The sequence below is a fragment of the Parasteatoda tepidariorum genome, chromosome 6, assembly GCF_043381705.1.
Source record: "Parasteatoda tepidariorum isolate YZ-2023 chromosome 6, CAS_Ptep_4.0, whole genome shotgun sequence".
Lineage (NCBI taxonomy): Eukaryota > Metazoa > Arthropoda > Arachnida > Araneae > Theridiidae > Parasteatoda > Parasteatoda tepidariorum.
In genome coordinates this window covers 21620930-21641971 of record NC_092209.1, presented here as the reverse complement: position 1 = coordinate 21641971, position 21042 = coordinate 21620930, and the positions used below count along the sequence as shown (strand labels likewise).

At 32.8% G+C, this 21042-nt stretch overlaps 1 protein-coding gene across 1 annotated transcript in view; it reads right to left on the bottom strand.

Moving 5' to 3' along the window:
* The window catches only part of LOC122268288 (probable chitinase 10), a 150299-nt gene that overhangs the window by 58797 nt on the left and 70460 nt on the right, over positions 1 to 21042 (bottom strand). Inside the window, exons 12-14 of the mRNA XM_071181735.1 lie at positions 19816 to 19939; positions 18400 to 18585; positions 14743 to 14862 (exon numbers count right to left, since the gene is read on the bottom strand). Coding sequence (XP_071037836.1) covers positions 14743 to 14862; positions 18400 to 18585; positions 19816 to 19939 — 430 coding nt within the window. The remainder of the gene's footprint in view (positions 1 to 14742; positions 14863 to 18399; positions 18586 to 19815; positions 19940 to 21042) is intronic.

Below are 21042 nucleotides of genomic sequence, written 5' to 3'. Positions count from 1 at the left end.
TGTATTTTAATTGTATACTATCGTAATAATGTTTCTATTTTCGATATTTTTTATTATATGTAATAGCACTTATTTCCAACTTTTATCCAAATGTTTATCACCAACCGCAATTAAATAATATAGTATGAAAAGTTTCAAAGAACTCTCTAATTAATTTACTTCAGTCTTTCGACTTAATGTGTTAGGGGTTAATTAAATTACACTTTGAAACATAATATGTCAATTAAAGATTAATATATTTAGTCGAAATATAAAGTTTCACTTTAAAATTAAATTGGAATCTTTGACTTATTGCACAGTTTCAACTGTTCTTAAACAATTTATTAGTGGCAGTAAACTCATAAAAAGCGAGATAGAATTTTCTTTTAGATATATTTTTTCCACGTTAAGAGATTCAACTTTGAATCCTCTATTAATGACATGAAAAAAAGTTTATCCATTTCCAAATAGGTTCCTATGGTCAAATTTACGGATAACGAAAATGACCCATTGGGAGAATATAGTGCTGATTGTGTAATGTAAGCAGACATAGTCCGTTCTACCCACTATATCGGTAGAAATTTATTGTCATTACAAAATAAAGGTTTGATTGGTCAAAAAATATTTCGAAATTATGACTGTTCTATGACCAGTGGCAACCCTGAATCGTTTACTAATCTTAGTATGAAAATGAATTCGAGCATATGGGCCGTGCAGTAGCACCACCTCCTGCATCAGAAAGCCTCCACACGGTTTTATATAAGTAGTCTGCTCAGACTATTTTAAAAGTGAACCGGTTGTGCGCATGAAACCAAATTCTATTTTAAAAAGGAATTCTTGATATATATTTGAGAATTGAATCTGTAGTGGTTGACAAGTAAACAAGACAAACCAATCATATTCAAAAATTAAACAAATTTTTAGATATACATTTGTTACCACTTTCTTATTTTTACTAGATGTTCTATTAAATGGTTCTTTCGTAAACTGGTTCACCTTCGTAATGGTCTGTTCAGACTATCAATTAGAAACCGTGTGGAGGCTTTCAGTTTAATTTGTGGATTGTGAATTTTAAACCAGTAAGGCTTCAGTCGGTGGAATTTGAATCAGGTACCGACTGTGGAAAAATATAATATTAATTATTTCAAGCTGCAAAGAAGTGGTAACAAAACAATTTCATTCTCTGCATTTATCTTAGAGTTCAACTGTATCAACCCCTTCTACAACTGAAAGCCTCCACACGGTTTCTTTTAGGTAGTCGGATTGACCATTATTAAGGTAAACCAGATTATGGAGTCATGTAATAAAAAATCCAGTGAAAATAAGAAAGTGGTTACAAGTATATGTATGTCTAAAAATTTGTTTAATTTATGAATTGGTGGGTCGGAATCACTTGTCAACCACTACAAATTCAATTCTCAGATATATATAAGATAAATGTCTCTCTTATTACTTTTAAAATAAAATTTGGTTTCATGCGCACAACTGCTTCACTTTTTAAAAAGTCTGCGGAGACTACTTATAAAATAACGTGTGGAGGCTTTCTGATGTAGGAGGTTATGACTGTATACACTGAATTTCTGTATTTATCAACCTACTCAACTGTATCCACTAAAATAAAATAACATTTTAAATATTTAGAGATTCATAAGCTTGTTGCTGCCTAATATAGCAAAATCGTGCTTCTGTTTAAATATTAATGAGAAAATAGGAAATTTTAGGAAAATAATACAGTAAATCCACCTTAACTAGTTAAGAGTTGTATTTAAGTTTATAATTCCCCCCACAGAGTGCAAAATTAATATCAATGACGTATAGACATATCGAGAGACGGACAAATGGTTCTATTAAAAATTTTACAACAGATCCAAAAGCAAGCAAGACAAGAAACCAGCTACAAACAACAATATTTAAAGCTCTATCTTTCTCTATCTCTATTTTCATTTCTTCCGTTTTATCTTCAATCCTGTTTCAGATATACTTCAAAAGTGGGAAAAAACATTTGGAACATGAACTCAAAAAGATTTGCGGAACAAGTGTCCACGAAGCGCAGGGCTTTTCGGCTTTTTGTAGAAAATTATTTTTTTTATATACATTTACAAGAACACTGGTCGTTCAAAACAAAAAGTGCAACTTTTATTAGATCAATTTCAAATTCTAACAGAATATGAGTGACATAAATAGAAGTCTGTGTACAAAATTTAAGAAAAGATAACAATTAGATTTTAAATTGTAGCCAAAAATATGGCTTTTAATTGTTGATAAATAAATAGTTTCGTGTGAATGAATTTTAATTTTTTAATCAAATTGTTACCTAAATACGTTGCTTATAGGTTTTAAATAAATTTAAGTGCTGATCTTAATTGTATAAAAACATAACGTAACTAGGCATTACATCTTTATTTTATTATCACCAAATATTTCTTCGAAAAACAAACTTCAATTATGTTTGCTCATTTATTGCAAATTAAATTACTTTATCAGAGATGCCAACTTGCTCCCGGCAGGGAATTAATATTTTCGATTGGTAGTTTTTAATGTATGAATTTTGATTTAGTAAATTCAATTTATAGGGTTTTTCAATACCACTACTTCTAAATAATTCAAAGGTATAAGTAGTAAGGACCTTTCCCTAATGTTAACTGGCGCCCCAAGGACGATTAGCAATAGATTGCTCAGAAAAGACTTAAACATTGATGATATCAATTGCTTTATAGCTAAATTGACCACATAATTTTACAGCGACGCAAAAACATGCACCACATCAGATTTCAATAAATTGTTCGATATTGATATAATCAGTGATAATTCGAATTTCAGCCCAATTACCGCCTTTTTTTGCTCAGACTGCATACTATCAAAATACTATTAACTTTATCATACAACTCTACTCAAGGGGATCTCCCCATTCCAAAGATAATTTTCCCTTAAAAACTAAAGATTTACTCCTTAAGGACTTGACTTGTTGTTACAACATACTACAACTTCAAAGATATATAGGACCTCCCAGAATACAACAAAACAGAATCGATGAATCGGTTAGTGGGGCTTCGCGCCAAACGCCGAGATAACCCCAATATCCAGCATCCAGCATCCTAATGTTAAGCTGTGTCGAATCGTCCTAAAAGTTAGCAAATTAACCACATTTTTTGCAAATTTGAGTTTTCTACCGCTTTTCAAAATATTCTGTCTTGTCCGGAGCAGTTGGCCTCTATGCTTTATTGGCATTATCAAATGCGTTTAAAATGACAAAAGGCACTTCGAAGAGTATCTGAAATTTTTTTTTAAATCATTTAAAAAAAGTGATGCATAAGAAAGTGTTTAAAGTTGTGAGAACATTAAATAATTTCATTACTAGAAAAAGCAACTTGGTCAAAGAGAACTACGTATTGATGGATTGACTTTGACTTGATAATTCATAATCTTATTACTCGGTAAGGAAGACTCCGATTTCAACAAGGCTTGTTGCATGTTATTTAATTAAATGCGAATTTGTTTTAATATTTCTAAAAGTGGATTTCTGAAAGATTTTTCCTCATTCGGAATGTTCAGTGCCCCCTTAACCCTTTCAATACGGCGAAAAATCTGCAGGGGTGAAAGCGAGACGGAAAAGAGGAAAGGCTTGTAGTAAAACCATTTCAGTTATAGCCAGTTTAGGGGAGGAGTTTACTTATTTTTAAAATTTTTCAAGAATATTTACTTTGTCTTGGAAAAGAAGCAGTTTTATATATATGCCAGAATTATAAAAGAAATCTTGATAGTTACAGATATTTCATTTTTTTCGAAAAAAATGCTGGAATGAAATGTTTTACGTACCAGGTTTTTCTCTTTTCCGTCTTGCTACATAAAAGCTTTCTCCCATGGACTAGGACAGCACATGTCCCGTCCGGTGCGAAAGGGTTAATCTTATTTTGCACACCGCTACTTATAAATGGTTTATAGGTTCCTATGCAACGCCATTTTGTCCGAGCTCTGCCAGGCTCTTAAAATATTAGCAAAATTATTAAAATTTTGAAAACTTTAGTTTTTAAATATCCACCACTCTATAAAATATGTTGAAAAAAGCGCAGTAGTTGGCAGACATGGGAATGGACACCTCAAAACTTCATAGCTGTTAGTGCCCGAAAGCCACTATAGTAATGGCTATAGATATCTATATGTTGATCTGAGATATAGATGGAGATTACACAGGAAATTTTGTAGTCTTGAAGATATAGATTCTCCGTGTCTATGTTCTGATTTTTGAGAGTAGGAATCGGAATAGATTAGCTATCTCATTGATTTTCACTGCGCTTTTTGTAAAGTATTTTATGGAAGACATTTAATGTCCAAAGCTTGCAAATTTTAATAGTGTCACCACGAAAGCGCTGGAGCAAAATATTGTTGTATATGAGCTTTAAAATCATTTATATGTAGTGGTGTAGAAAAAAGTTTAAATGAATTAGGAATAAAAAAACATTAACTTATCTACCACTAGAATAATTTTTTACAAAAAGCGCAGAAAGGTGGCCGCCCTGTTTTAGAACATAGATCAAATCTCGATGTGCTGCCCAGAAGCAGCAACAACTGATTCGTCGGACTTTTGAGACAGATAATGGGGGGTGTGTGAAGTTGGAGCAGAATTGGGGAGAGTGAAATTGCTAAGCATTAAAGTCACAAGTGGGACCAGTTGAACATATGATGAAATCGATAGAATATGAAGCGCAATTAAGATAGAACTAGATTAGAATATAATAATATTTATCGGAACAATTTTAACATTAACACAGGTGTATTTAAATAGAAAAATAACAGAGGAAATACATGCAACTATTTACGTATTTACACGATAAGGGCAAAATATCTGTCAACGACAAAAAAGTTATACAAGAGATAGATAGTCAAACAACTACCTTGTTTCTGATTCTGTTAACCGGTTAACGCCCAGCGTCATATATATAGGACAGTTCCTTTTTTCAAAGACATTCATTGTGGTGGGAAACTTTTTTCATCATTTTCATTTATCTGGGTGAATTAAAAGATTCTCAGTTACCACAATGATTTAGTTATTTCTGATTAGATCTAGAATTATAAGGAGCAAGTACTTTTTGATCTATCAAAGACATTTTGAATGCATAACAGTAGAAAAACCAATTAATTTCGATTATATATTATACCACTTTTTGTATGATTTCAATATATAAATTCGGGACAAAACGGGTTAAAGTGATGATCCAGGTGTCCCAGTAATACCTCTCGTTACTGGTCGCATATGGCCAAGGCAGCCAACTGCTACACTTTTGCAAATTATCTTATAGAATGGTAGACAATTAAATCTAAAGCTTTCAGAATATTTTGTAATCTTTCTTTGTTTCTTTTCTTCTTCTTTTGTCATTTTAATAGACTCACATACCCTCCAACTTATGAAGATTTTGAAAATAATTCTTTCTAGTGTTAGCGAACCAAAGTAGAAATTTTTAAAGCAAATGGATCTCTCATAAAACTTTTATCAGAACTTAAGAATCTAGCCATATGGCCTGCATTTTTATAAGTAATAGTGGACAAGTTACACTAAAATTAATTTTTTTTAAATATTAAGACATTAATTTTGCTACCGTCTGAAAAGAAGATTTCTGAAACTACGGAAATTCCGTAGCAGTTGGAGGGTATGGACTCACCACGAGTGAGCTAATCCTAGTAGTAGTTGCGTTTTGGGTACCTATTCCGCGAAGCGGCCCTTATCCCAGCCATCTTGTAGTTTGCAGAAATCATGTACTTTTCAGTTGACCTTTTAGTTTCTGATTTTAAACGAGACTTAGACTGAAGTTGTGTTCGCAGTCCCTGTCCGCGAAGCGGACACTCCACTCCTTCATCATGTAGTAGAGTCCGTAGGTGCCTGTTGTACTGTCGTTGTGCACATGGATGAAAGCCCTTATATAGCAAGACGGAAAAGAGCAAAAACTGGTAGGAAGGAAATTTAATTTTAGCATTTTTTTTTTGAGAAAAATAAAATATGTGTAACTATCAAGATTTCTTTTATAATTTTAGTCTATATATAAAACTGCTTATTTTCCAGGGATAAAGTAGATATTGTTTAAAAAAGAAAAAGTTAACTCCTCCCGAAAATTAGTTATAACTGAAATGGTTTTACAACCAGCCTTTCCTCTTTTCCGTCTCGCTTTCACCCCTGGTTATGCAAGAAATACTAGAGAAGCAGAGATGCCAACTGCTCCGGACACGCCAAAATAATTAAAAGAAACTGTAATTAACTACAAAGTAAATTTTGCAAATATTTGACTATTTTTGCTTGCTTTTAAAAAGGCATAGCTTCACATAAGTACCATACCTGCCAACTTTTAATTCCTTCCATAATCATTTTTCCCAGTGGTATTAAAATGGAATTAAAACTTCAATTTTAAGCAAACAAATACTTTGCATTTGAGAAAACTTAAGTTGACAACCATGATAGTACCGCATATTAATATATGTGCTTAATTTTTGAAAGAATAGTGGTGATCAAAATCATTTAAAAATTAAGTTTGTAAAAGAAAAAATAGTATATATTTACTACCACTTTAAATATGAAAATAAAATCTTCCGGAAAATCCGGAAGAGTTGGCAGGTATGAAGTACTAAACAGTGGTGAATTATATAAACCAACGAATTATTTAGAGATAGTGGTGGATAAAAATCTACTAAATTGAATTTATTAAACCAAGAATCACAATTTATAAACTACCACTTTAAAATATATATTTGCTGTCCGGAGAAAGTTGGCATCTCTGGAGAAGTAGCAGAAGCCATGGTAGACGCAAGTTTATACTCTCTGTCTGCCTAAGTAAAATCGAGATGATAAAACAAATGAAGACTGAGTAAGTGGGACAAGTTTATGGCTGAAAGCCCTTATATAGCAAGACGGAAAAGTGCAAAAACTGGTACGAAAGGCATTTCATTTTAGCATTTTTTTTTAGAAAAATTAAATGTCTGTAACTATCAAGATTTCTTTTATAATTTTAGTCTATATATAAAACTGCTTATTTTCCAAGGATAAAGTAGATATTGTTGAATAGTTTTAAAAAGAATAAGTTTACTCCTCCCGAAAACTAGTTATAACTGAAATGGTTTTACTACCCAGCCTTTCCTCTTTTCCGTCTCGCTTTCACCCCTGGACAAGTTAGTAAATATCTAGGACTTTAAACGAGAGCAGGCTGAAAGTCCTTATAAATCAGGGCGGAAAAGAGTTAAAACTGGTTGCAAATAAATTTCATTTTTAGCTTTTTTTCAAGAATAATAAAATATGCATAATACCAAATTTTTTAACGGATACAATCAATGTATTGAACTGCTTCTTCCCCGTGCAAAAATTAATAGCAATGAACTGTTTATTGTTAAAAATAGATTTACTCCTCCCGAAAAATATCTGTTATGGAAATAGTTCTACGACCAGTTTTTCCCCGCTTCCGTCTCGCTTTCAGGCCTGAACGAGAGAGCAGGAAAAAATGGCGTTTCTTATGAACTTTTGCATCATTAACATTTAATGGTGTATAAAACAACTTTGAATCAAAAATCTAAAAACAAAATTAAACATTAAATCATTATAAGATCTGTAACTAGAATAAATATTTCTAAAAAGCGTTGAACTGAATTTTGATCGAATGATTCGCATTCTTGCATTCAATTCAAGAATGCTAAAAGTTGTAAAAGGAAAATATTGGCCCTAATAATTGTTTACGCAAATCAATGCTCTACGTCTAAGCACGGTTTAGGTATTCTATCGATTTCGGGTCACGAGCTTATCTCCGCCCGCAATTTAAAATGTATAGCAATTCGATTGATATTATAAAGAAAACATAATATCTAATAATATTAATAATGTATTTTATTGAAATTTTTAGTTTTGTATAAAGAATGGTATTTTTTATTTTATTTTTCAGGCCATATGCACAGCTATCGAGATTTAGTCTGGCGTGCATATACGTCAGACGCGCTTAACTGGTTAAATAAGATAGTGAGACATATTGTATTAAATGTTCGATAATTTGCAATTTATTGTCATTATCAAAAGTTAAAACTTATAACGTAAAACGATATCAAATGGGAAGATAATTTTTGAAGACGAAAAACTCAAGCTTCACTTAGAGCATTTGAAATGATAACCTGATAATCGCAAATCAATTTATTAATCAGCTTATCTTATTATTTGACATTGTATTATATCATGATCACTTAGCACAAAGGAAAATAACACAAGTTGCAAAACTGATCGGCAGACATATGGTGGAGTTTTCTTTTTTCTTACAGATTACACCTTTCTAAGATTAATTTTAACTGATCTTTGAATGCCCTTTAAAATGTCAGAGATATTTTTTGTTACTTTGATGAAGAAATAAGAATTATGTTACAGATAACATCGCAATTAAGTAGATTTTTGGAAAAAAGGCAGCATACAGGACTTGAAATAACTATTTATGTATTTTTAATTTTGTGCTTGCTAAGGCATTTACTGGGAATTAATATTTTGAACGAAACGTAAATATTTTCGCATCGCTAATTTCAAATCTGAAAACTATATCCCTCAACAAATCAAGAGTTTTTCGGCAATTTAATAATACATTACTAACCTGCATTTTTTTAAATTCGCAAGAGGGAGTACTGAATTCTTTTACTTCTCTGCTACGTAGGGAGTGATAGGAAGAAGGAGATAATATCAGAGATGCCAACTGCTCCGGACACGCGAAAGTAATTAAAAAAAAAAACGGTAAATAACTGCTAAGTAAATTTTGCAAATATTTGACTAATATTGCTTTCTTTTTAATAGGTACAGAACGCCATAAATATTATAAAGTGGTAATATATAAGGCTACGAATTATTTAGAAATAGTGTTGGATAAAAATCTATTAAATTGAATTTATTAAATCAAGAATCACAATTGATAAGCTACTACTTTAAAATATATATTTGCTGTCCAGAGCAAGTTGGCATCTCTGTAATACGCTTTAGTTTATAATGCGGTAGGTTAAAATCGTATGTATTTTTAATTTATCTTTCATTTTTCAAAGAAGCGTGAAAGTGTGGATGTATGTAATATTCTTTATAAACTTTGTGCATTTGGGCAAAAAATATGACTTTGAAACAAATTTGCAGCTGAACAAAAATTTTGAAATCGCCACATCCGAATCAATACTCCAGGAAAAAAAAACAGCTTAATTATTTTTGTACAATGAGAAAATGTTGAAAAGACGATTAACAAAAATAATTTTTCTAGTTTTTATTTATTTATTTAAATTATACAAAATGTAGAGCTTGCAACTAGTGAAGAAGTGATTATGCCTAACCACGTGATTTAAATTAGATTTTATTGGATACCTGTGAGTTGAGTCATGCGTGTGTGTTGATCCTGATTGGCTTCCGAATCGACAAAGTCTAGGATTCACCGACGATGACGTCATTTGTGGATATCAAATAAAAAATCTCGCAGCTTGCTAACATTGTTTATGAAAATGTATGATTATGCTCAATAATCATTATATTATTTGTGACGTATCTATATGAATAAAAGTGAATGTATGTGAGTTCTTTATTGACTCCTAAACTATCCGAAAGAAAGAAATGAAATTTGGCATACAGATTGTTAGAAGCACGAAGAAGGTTTTTGTCGACATTAGAACATTCTATGACTAACCGTTCGAGCGGATTAGCGAAATGGAATTCTCTGACTGATTGAGCATTAGCCATTACTTAAAATTTAACTAAAGACTATTTAATTTGTCAAATATTTTAAAGCTATCAACTATTCATATTTCATAAAATTGTAGTTTATAGCACGTACTTTAATGTTAGTTTTTTTAATGGTTCCACGAACTATGGAGGTAGTGAGGAACTAATGTCGTTAACAAGGGCATCAGAATTCATTTGAAATAAAAAGAAGAAAAAAAAAGAAGAAAAAAAAACAAGATTCCGGGGCATCAAGATGAGCTGATGTGACTGGGATAAAAATAATTTTGTCCTTGTTAAAATTGAGTTTGTTCTCAAGATTCCAACTATATGTAGCTATTGATGATTTCTTGTATTCTTCAAAACTTACAGATCTACCGTGTTTATTAAGTCAGAATTTTAAAACGCGTTTGTTTTGTCCGGTGTAGCAAAGGTCGCAGTGACAAGAAAAGTAGTAAATGCCTTAACGATTATCAAAGTTAACAAGATCTTCAGGAGATCCTAATAACTCTGATAACAGTTAAAGCAAATTGAATGTTCGGGATAACCGAGTTGGCAACAAAAAATAAATCTTAAAAATAAGACAAGACAGACGTATCGTCAGCACATTTTTTCCTCAGTAAGAATTTGAATAATTTCCAAAATACATCTATGAAATAATGCATGAATATGTAGCAAAGAATGGGAGAAAGGGGGTTGGTCATGGCTATATTTATGTTAAGAATATGTCTGCCTATGGCCTTAACACAATTTTAAAATCTGTTCTCATTCTACTGCTGTTAAAAATAAAACATAAAGTTTTCGTTCTCCTTCGTATTACACTAAACATGATATCATTTCTGCAGTTTCGAAGTGTGCTCGTTTCTACGCCATTCTTAAGTTTACAAGCATCAACTTGTTTTTAGACCTATTGTGTCGAGCATTGATACTCCGTACTATAAATTTGCTCGCAACAATATCCATACTGTTAAAAATTTCCATGATTTTGTTTTCTCTCTAGCGAGTCTCCCCCCCCCCCACAACCAAACTATACTCTCGTTTAATGTTGTTTCTCTTTTCACTTATGTCTCTATTTCCGTTGCCATTCATTGTTTAAAACTACAGTTGAGAGAATTTCCCTAATCTTTCGTTGAAATTGAAGCTATTATCTCCCTTGTCAATTCTTGTATTCAGCAAACTCCATTTCAATTCAATGGTAATTTTTAAGAACAAATTGAGGGTTTTGCCATGGGCAAACCCTTATATTTCTCTAAGGTTACGCGTCTAAGAATCTCTCTATAAATAGTTTACCTTATTTAAGGATTAATTATATAAAATTCAAACAATGTAACATTAGGGAATGTATAGAAAAATGGGTGATGGGGCCCGAAACTGGATGTGTGCAAGGTAATAATATTATACTGGATAATTCAAAGTTTATAATTAGGTTGAATTTTAATTACGAAATTTTAATACTGAAGGTTTCATAGAATTTATTAACATTAAATGCAAAATAAATTTTTATTTTAAAAATTCTTTAATAAATGATAGAAGATTTTTAGCCGCGGATTTGACAATGATAAAAATGAAAATTTAGTTGACAAAGAAATTTTTAATAAATTTAATAATTTTTAAAAAATTCAACGACTGCACCAACAACCACGAGAAAGAGGTTCTTTTTTAAGTTGCGTGTCTTTTTCAAGTTGCGTTACCGGATGTGGCCGAAGTGTTACGACGCCACCATTTATCACGGAAGACATTGTGCATAGTATTAGCAAAAAGCTTGGCTCTAGCACATGGACACTGTCCCAAGTCGTTCATGTTTCCCTAATACAGTGTGGAGAATGCTACGAGATGAAGGTATGCATCCCTACCTTAAGCCGAGATTTCAGGGCCTGGAACTATCGGATTACCAGGCCCATTATTAATTTAATGTAGTAGCCCGTAGTACCACGTGGTTTCTAAAACAGACAGCTGTGGGCCCCGAATTGTGTTCATTTGTTGTTTACTGACGAATGCACATTCACAAGCGAGAGTATTTCGAATATCCGCAACTATCGTGTCTGAGCAACTGAAGACACGAACGCAACGTGTCCACGATCATTCCAGTGACGTTTCGCACTATACGATTGGGCCGGAATCGTGCACAGTTCTCTGATAGGGCATACTTACTGCCAAAACGCCTGAATGGAGATTCATAACTTCTGTTTTTGAAAGATGTGTTGACGGAAATACTAAACCGTGTTCCAGCACACATCGAACGACGCATGTGGTGCGAACACGACGGGGGCCCCACCTATCACAGTATGGATGTGCTTAACACCTTAGATATCATGTATCCCGGGGTGATGGGAAATATGGCTGTCCAATGATCTGGCCGGTCCACTCAGCCGATTTGTCATGTCTGGACTTTTTTTTTGGGGGGGGGGTCATATGAAGAGCCTCGTCTACGACGATGAGTCTATAAATTCTGATGATTCTTCTTTTTATTATTGCCAGGATATCCGTAGCTTTTGACGCCATTAGAGAGATGCCTTGAGGTTTTTGCCAGTATAAGGTGGTCACTCTTCAGACAGTGTGTACCGTCTGTTAATGTTGGCAGCTGCAACTTTTCTTTCCGTAGTGGGAAATTTAGGGTGGTTTAATTTCAATTTGTTGAATAAAATGTTTTTCATCATTTTATCAGGTGTTCTTTATTTTCACATCTGACTTATTTCCCTTCATTTTGTGACACAGCATTCGTGCTCTAGCGCTTTACGACTAGTACTTCAAACATGGATTGTAAGGTAAATTTTGATTGTCTAGTTTTTTCTATTATCCTTTAATACCATAAATTTTGGAATACCTTGTATATACTGTCATTTATATGTAACCATTTTACAAATTGTAGTTAAATGTAGGAATTAGCAAATGTACATTTTCTACTCATTTGCCATTTTCTTTAAAGTTATTTGCTAAAAAATATTCAAATTTGAAACTTTTAATCACTGCATGAATAATCATTAGAAAAATAAAAGCCTAGAACTGAAATAATTTTTGCAATTTAAAAGATATATAAGGCACTCTGTGCTAGTTAGGAGAAATTTCGTCAAATAATTCTCTATTTAGGGAGAAGTTTATCAAATGTCCACTTTTTATTGGTTCCTGAGATAAATTTGGTAAGATTCTTTCATTTTATACCAGATTTTCATCATTGGTTGCTAAGCAACGATATTTTATACGCATGCATTTCCTTGAAACTACAACTCCCATTCCGGGTAAAGATAGAACCATAATGAAAATAGGTAGAAGAGAACACTTGAAGATAGTTTATAAGCAAAATTTTAAAGGAAAAATTTGTGTGAAAAAAATAAATAATAGGAAATTAAAGCACAGAAAATATAACTTAAAAACTTTTATTTAACAACTTCAAACCGCTCAATATTAACAGCCTGGAACATTCTTCCTCAAAACGCACGTTTTTAAAGCTTCATCAAAAGCTGAATCCTCTCCGCAGTTGTAGGTATGCCTAACCAATTCACCTTTGCTTACTTGTACGCAATAGTAGAAGACTGAGCAATTATGAGGATCTCTGAAGTAACCTTCACTTGGACAAGTAAATTCTTTAGGTGTTTCAGTAGGTTTTGGTCCAACTGTTGGCTTAATGTTTGGGTTAATGGTAGGTTTGACAACAGGGCCGTTAAGTTTTGTGTAAATTTGTGACAAAAGTGGAAATTTTTCGCCGTAGCAATTTCCTCGGAAATCATCAGTCTCCAATGACCAAACCATTCCTCCTCCCAGTCCTTCTTTGATTAAATAGTCAACCTGGAATATAAAGTACCATATGAATAGCGTTCTACATTTCCCTCATTTGAAAATTTACGAGTTACATATTACATTTTTTTCGACATTTTTTGTAGAAGAATAAGCAAGTAAAACGTAGGGGATTAGCTTTTTATAACTTTAGGGATAGTAGTTATCTCCAAACACTGGTAATAAGAACATATGCTTTTTACCTCATCCAAATGGAAGAAAATGCTTTCTGTAAACAAACTTTTAAAATTTGATAGGATATTAGGATTAAATCTTGCAGATTTACATCATATTGCCGGCCAGGTGGCCTAGTGGTTAGCGTGCCTGACTGCGGAGCCGATGGTCGCGGGTTCAAATCCTGCTCAGGGCATGGATGTTTCTTTCTCTCTCTGCGTGTGTTCTATGTCCTTTCTCCTTTGTGTGAATGTGGCCCGTCCTATAAACGGGTTTGTGGTGTGACGTGGGCGACGCTGCTCCACCACCGTGTCTTCGCCACAGGTGCTCACTGGGTAACGAGAAGAGAGTAGCAGTTCTGGCATTCCTGTGGCCAACGGGACAATCCCCAAGTGCCCGCCATTAAAAAAAAATTAAAAAAAACATCATATTTTGCAATCACCCTTAGCAATAGTAACTTAATTTAAAATAGTATTTCATATATAAGTTTTATACACACATATTTACGCGTATATGAAACATATTTATGTGCGTATCGACACATGTGTGTAAACACACATATTTATGTGTTGTGTCGGGCAAAACTTCTATAAATGCATCTTATATATACGACAATTATGTTTTGAAAATTTAAGGTTTGATACAATTAAAAATTCTAGCATGCAATAATAATGAGCATTGAATTTTTAAAAATCCTGATAAAGAATATGTTATTAAGTTGCATAAAAACTGTAGCTTCTAGAGAGAAGCCGATTACAAATTTGAAACAAACGACGCGAAATATCCAAGATCCGTTTAAACAATTTCCTGCAACAGAACACAAACACAAATATTCTCCTGCGCTATCTGCTTCCATAACATACTAGAAGGTCTTATTTCCAAAGATTAAAATTTAAAAGAAAACAATAACAAATATCTTCACGTGCATCAACGTTTGCTGTTCTTAGTTTTGGTATATGGAATACGGTACCTTCTTTTACTGAAAACAAACTTACACTGTAGTTAGGAGCAATGAAAATTTCAGTTTGGGTATAACTTATCTCTCTTCTTGTAATTAGAGGTTTCTAATGTTAGAAAAAGGTGCTTTTTTCTTCTGAAATTAATATTTTTTCTTAATTTCTCACCTTAATTCCAATGCTCTTTTTGTCATCATATCCAACCCATTGATCTCCTGAATATGCATATGGAGCGTCTACTTTAGCTGGGACCACTTCCTTCCATCCTTGTTTAAGATTCAAGCAGATCTGGTGTGAAATACAAACAAATATAAGCATTTTACGAACAAGAAACTAAAGTCAGATTTTAAACGCAAATAAGGTAAGATTTTTCAATATCAATAAATTAAAACATGATCCAAGGTAAGATTACGATTTTTAAATATTAAATTTTCATTAAAGCTTAAATAGTTATTAATATTAAATTGTTGTGTTAAAATTAAGTTTTGAAGCAATAATGCTTAATTATTTGCGCTAGGCATAGAATACTCAGATGAGCTTACAAAACAGCGGTTGGCATCTCACCGCTAGGTGGTATAAATTCTAGGTATTATAGAAATCGAAACAGACAACTTTTCTATCTCTCTTATATGAACCACCAACGTCTTTTTCATTTCTCTTACAACGACCTGTGCATGTAACGTGTACAGCACGTTGTTTCGATTTTTTAACAAGGAGCTCCGGACGTGCGTGACACTCTTTTCCAGCTCAAATGGTACCAAAAAAAATTTTTTCATTTCAAGGCAAAACAAATCATCAGTTGAAAAGTTTATTACGGACAGGAAAAACTGCTTTTTCTAGATTTTTAGCATTATAAATTGAAACGGGATGGCAAAATGTCTTCAGATAAAAGTGCAAAAAAGTGCCATGAGAAGAAAATGTACTTTGACTTTTGAAAAAGTAGCTGACTTTTATTTATAAAATCAACACTTTTTTTGAAACGATTCTCGCTAGTATTTCCATTCTCTGGTCGTTTGTGGTAATACACTACGTTCCTACATTTTTTTCTTGTGGAAACAAAGCTGGATATTCCCGTTCGGTATGGTAAATTGGTAATCTGTCGCAATTTGCAATACGGCAATCTATTCATTTAGAAGCGACGGGTAAGTTTCAAAGGAGGACGGGTACATTGTAGGACAAGCCGTCCTCGGGGACGGGTAAAATTTCTGAGTTTTTTCGAGCGCTGTTAATATCTACTTTATTTTTCCGATTGTTTTCACGAGAAAAATCCCCAAGTTTAAAAAAAAAAATTGTTATAGTTACACTGTTCACTTTTAATGTCACTTTTTCTCAAAATAAATTCCAATTCCCTCAACTTTTACTTGCCCGGGTTAAGTCATAGGTTTGTGACTTAAGACTGAGTGTGATTACGGAGTACCTGTCCGCGAAGCGGACACTCCACTCCTTCATCTGAGATTGTGCCCGTGGGCGCCTGGTGTACTGTTTTTAGGTTAAAAAAGACTGAAGTAGATGTGTCTCTGTTGTGTCTACAGTCATTTTAATGTGACTGTCTATTTTTCCAACAAAAAAATGGTACTACATGTGTTTCTTTATTTGTATTTATTTTGCAAAAACAAGATAGTTCTATCTACCGTAATGTATCACAGCTGTAAAGATCTATATTCAGATCGAAGTTTATAGATAGTGCTTTTTAAAAGCTAAAGCAAAGATGCCAACTTGCTTCGGAAAACAAATATATATTTTAAAGTGGTAGTTTAGTAATTGGGATTCTTGGTTTAATAAATTCAATTTAGTATATTTTTATCCACCACTATTTCTAAATAATTCGTAGGCTTATACAATTCACCACTTTAAAGTACTTATGTCCCCAGTGCTGTAAAGATAGATCAACTCCTGCCACTTGTGCTAATTGTGCCGGTTCCCATACTGCAAACTTCACCGGCTGTCCCTCCCGCCAGCTGTAAAAGACCTTCCAATCCAGACGAAATACTAGAGCTACTATCTCCAATCCCATCCAACCAGAACTCTCACCAACAGCCAGATCTCTCATTTTAATTGCAGAACTAGATAAACTTTTAGACAAAGCAGAAGTGCTAGAACTTCTCCAAAATTTAGTTATTTCCAAAACATCCAAAATTTTCACTTCAGACCAAGCTTAGCCATCCAGCCAATCACCGAGCAGCATCCATCAGGCCACGCCCATCACCACCTTCTTCACTTTTCTTCTCTCCCCTCTCTTCTAGGCTTTCCATTTGACGACTGACCTAACTACGATCTACAACATCATATGGAGAGGTAAAAGGCCCCTTCGGGGCATAAAGGCCTCGAGCAACATAAGACGACGACGAGTACTTATGTCCTGCTATACCTTTTAAAAAGCAAACAAAAATAGCCAAATATTTTCAAAATTTACTTTGAAGTTATTTACCGTTTTTTAAATTATTTTGGCGTGTCCGGAGCAGTTGGCATCTCTGCTAAAGTGCTAAGAAGCAGAGCAAAACATCCACTTGGTGTGAACAAATATGAACTATTACTTTTTTTCGTATTAGTGTTTTTCATATATTTGCTAATCGCTTAGGGTTTGGAGCGGGTTTAGGATAGATCTGTACACTTGTACAAATGAATATGTAAGGGACAAAGAGTGTCTAGTCCCATGAATAGTATTTTTCTAATTTAAGGAATACTTATCGAATTAGTTTTAACAAAACAGATGGGACCAAAAAATTTCAATGTTTTAAGAGATGGCATTAGATCAGGATGACTGATCTGTATACAACAAGAGCTTCTATAAACTCTTTTTCTGGTACACTTCCTTAAATAAGCGTGACGTCCTGTAGTCAAAACTTTGTTTACATTAAAATATTGTAATTCTTTGTTTACATAAATTTTGGTAGAATAATTTTTGAATAGACCTCATTGATATGATAAAAGGACTTTGAATTGAAATTAAAGAAGCTACGGCAAATTGTCACCATCATATTATCTAAACACTGTTAGAAAAAGCAAGCTGGCTTAGAAAAGTAAGCTAATTATTAATAAGTATATATATTATTATATTACTTCATTATAGGCTGAAGTAGTGTTCGGCAGTGCTTTTTTTAAAAAAAAAGTTGTAGAAGAGCTAAGATATTTAAAGGCTATGATATCTTAACTACCAGAGCAAGCTAACTATTAAAGTGATTAGATCCAGTTCTAAATGCGTCGTTCCAAACGTGTGTTTTTCTACTATAAATTGGAAACTAAATCTGAAATATTTTGTTAACCATATTAGTATTTTAGAGGATATTACGACCTCTGATCGAAGGCCTGCTCTTGTCGCCTAAAAGTAAGGATATATCAATCTGTACTAAATTTAAAATTCACGAAAGTGAGTCATGGTCATATTTGGTAGATGTGGAAATAATGATAGCACAATTTCATTGCTCAATAGTAGTCATATTTGGAATATTGTAGAGTATATGAAGGTAAATAATTGTTTTTTTATTCCGATAGATGGCTGTCGATTAGGATAAATCGAGTTTAATGTGATATAATGTAACTAACGTCAGAAAGTTTATCGGATGTACTCAGAATATGTCATACAAATCCTTTCCCCCAAACAATGACAAAATGTAACTGGGCACTGGAAAAGCTCAAATCTGATAATACGACTATCATTTTTACTTAGCGCAAAAAGAACTATGAAATCGCAGAATTTAGCTCAATTCAAAGAATTTTCTTAAGATGCTGGAGAACCTGATGAAGAACAGCTTAACTGAAATGTCAATTTCTACGAAAGATCTTTATTTGGCGAATTAAGAGAACGGTTTCTAATGCAATACTTACTTCATTGAATCCTAACATTCCGTCTTTTTTGGTTATGGGACCTGCTCTACCGGGTCCTTTAGCTGGAGAACCAAGATCAGTTTTGGATGGATCAGTTAAAGTGAAGGATGTTCCATAAAGCCCCATTCCCAAAACTATTTTGTTTCTCGGAGCTCCTTTGTTAATCCAGTAATTGATGGCATATTCCTTAAATGAAAGATTTACAGAATTGATAATTTATAAATAATAATGATCTCACAATTCACAAATAATTTTTTTAAATTTATAGCCGTCGTTGAGAGTTGATCCAATTTTGGGTTTAAAAAACAATTCTTTTAGCTTCAAACTTTTAATTTAGAAAAAAATTAAAATCGAAAAAGTAATAATAAGGATATTGAGAAAAATAAATATTTTTGATAATTTATGTTTGAATTAGGGATACAAAAATATTTTATAATGCAAACAATATCTTTATGACTGGTAATACTATTATGCTGATGATGATAAAAAATAATATGTAAATTAATGAGGGAAAATGGATCTTTTTATATGATTTTCCGACCGACGCCAACAAGAAACTACGACGCCATCATTACATTTTTATAAATAGTTAGACATGGAAATAATTTTGGAGAAACGAATTTTACATTTGTGTACTAAAGTTTTTCGATTCTCTTCGTTAGTTCTCGAGATAAAGTGACATATTCTAAAAGAGTAATTGATTTAAAAAGGGCCACACGTTCAATCGTTTTTCTGTGAAATTGCTGGAAACGCAAATTCTAGATTGAGGCAACGGCAAAATTTTGAATGCCGAAAATCCAAATCTATCGAAAGAAAAATAAGTGATAGGTTTATGGTAGGCAACGAACCGACCATGATAGTACTAATCAATTACCATATTTGAGGTCACCCACTTGAACCATTAAAATTGGCAGATAAACTTGATCATTGGAACGAAAGTTATTTAGGTTGATATTGATTTTTTTTTGAACTCTGTATACTGATTTATTAGATAAGTTTGCCCACTAAATATATCTATTCAGTTGTTTCTTATCAGGCACATTATTAACTATAATGCCTTATATTTCTGAAAGACTGTTTCCGAGAATGCAATGTCATATTAGAATTAGCTTATCATCGTATTAACTATGGTAGGATCTAGTGGGTTTTTCTTCTTATTGTCATGTAAATGCAGGGAGCATCTTAAACTAAGGTAAGTTTGTCTCAATGTCTGGTCCAGGCTTTATGAGTTGGGTTTAAAATTACAAAACTACAGAGTCGAACTTTAGTAGCCACAATTCTGTTATGTAACGACAGCTCATCGCCAGTTATAAAATGATGAAACCGGTTAAAGGAAAAGAGCGCTGCTAGTTAGATTAAGCGAGAATCGGTCCAAGTAAGATCTTTGTTTACTTTTTTGTATCAGATGCAACTTACAACATTCAATGTCCTTTGACCATCTTTTTCTTCTGGTCTGACACGCATTGGAGCATTGTGACCAACAACTTCATCCCATGATCCATGAAAATCGTATGCCATAACGTTAATGAAATCGAGGTGTCTGTAAAAATCAAAACATAAGTTTTAATTTTTAAATTTATATATGTTCTCTCCTGATTTACATTTATTTATGATCTTTTTGATTTAGGACATAAAAAGTGAGAATAAGCGTGTTTCATAACTTTAATTATTTTAGTAGAAAAAAGATAGTTTTATTTTAACATAATATATTGATAATGTAAATATTTATCCATGCATTTGAAGTCAAACCACATTTCTTTTCTTATAAGTAAAATGTTAGGTTAAAGAAACGTTAACTTAGTATAAGCAAACATGCACAACAACTTTTTATAGATAGTAGCTTCTCATATATAAATCATTTCCTGTACGTGGTCATAAATGTGCCAAAAATGGTCAACCAGAGGCATGCAAACGTGCTCCACTTGGTGGAAACATTTTTCCAACGGGGCAAAATTTGGATTTTGATCTGTGATTCTTACATGCAATTAGAAGTTTGTTATATCTAACACGAATATAAATAGTTCAGATTTTCACATCACATATAACAACACTTAGTTACAATTATTTTGAGCTGACGCTTTTAGCTCTTTTAGGGACGGTGGAAATTGTTTATGGCACATATTTTTGACAATAATATTAATCTCTAAAATTGTAACTGTTTTCGCCCCTTTACAATTTAGCACGGCAATGACACGTCTTGGTCATCTTAGAGTTCCTCTGCAGCACTAAAAGTGAAATAAAACGCAAATTCATTAAAGACTTAATTACTTTACTTTAAAAAATAATAATCAATTGCAATCAATAATTACATTTACTAATACAGCAATAGATCACAGCGAGTATTCGTTGAAGACGAGTTATTTTGTCTGTTGCGATGAAAAACTTACACAAAGCTGCATTTAATTAACCACTTTCTGAATTTAACAAATGGGATGATAAAGTTAATCGATTAATTGCGGACATACATACGATAACCAAAACTCTCTTAATTTTCTTGACAAAATTTCCTGATTAAATTTTTCTGTAAACGAAAGATTAAAGTGTTGGCAAAATTCCTGTAAGTTATAGGTCTAAATTTTCTACTACTTTGCGAAAGTTTTTGCGTTAAGTGGAGAAATTGATATCCCTGAAACTATATCAAAG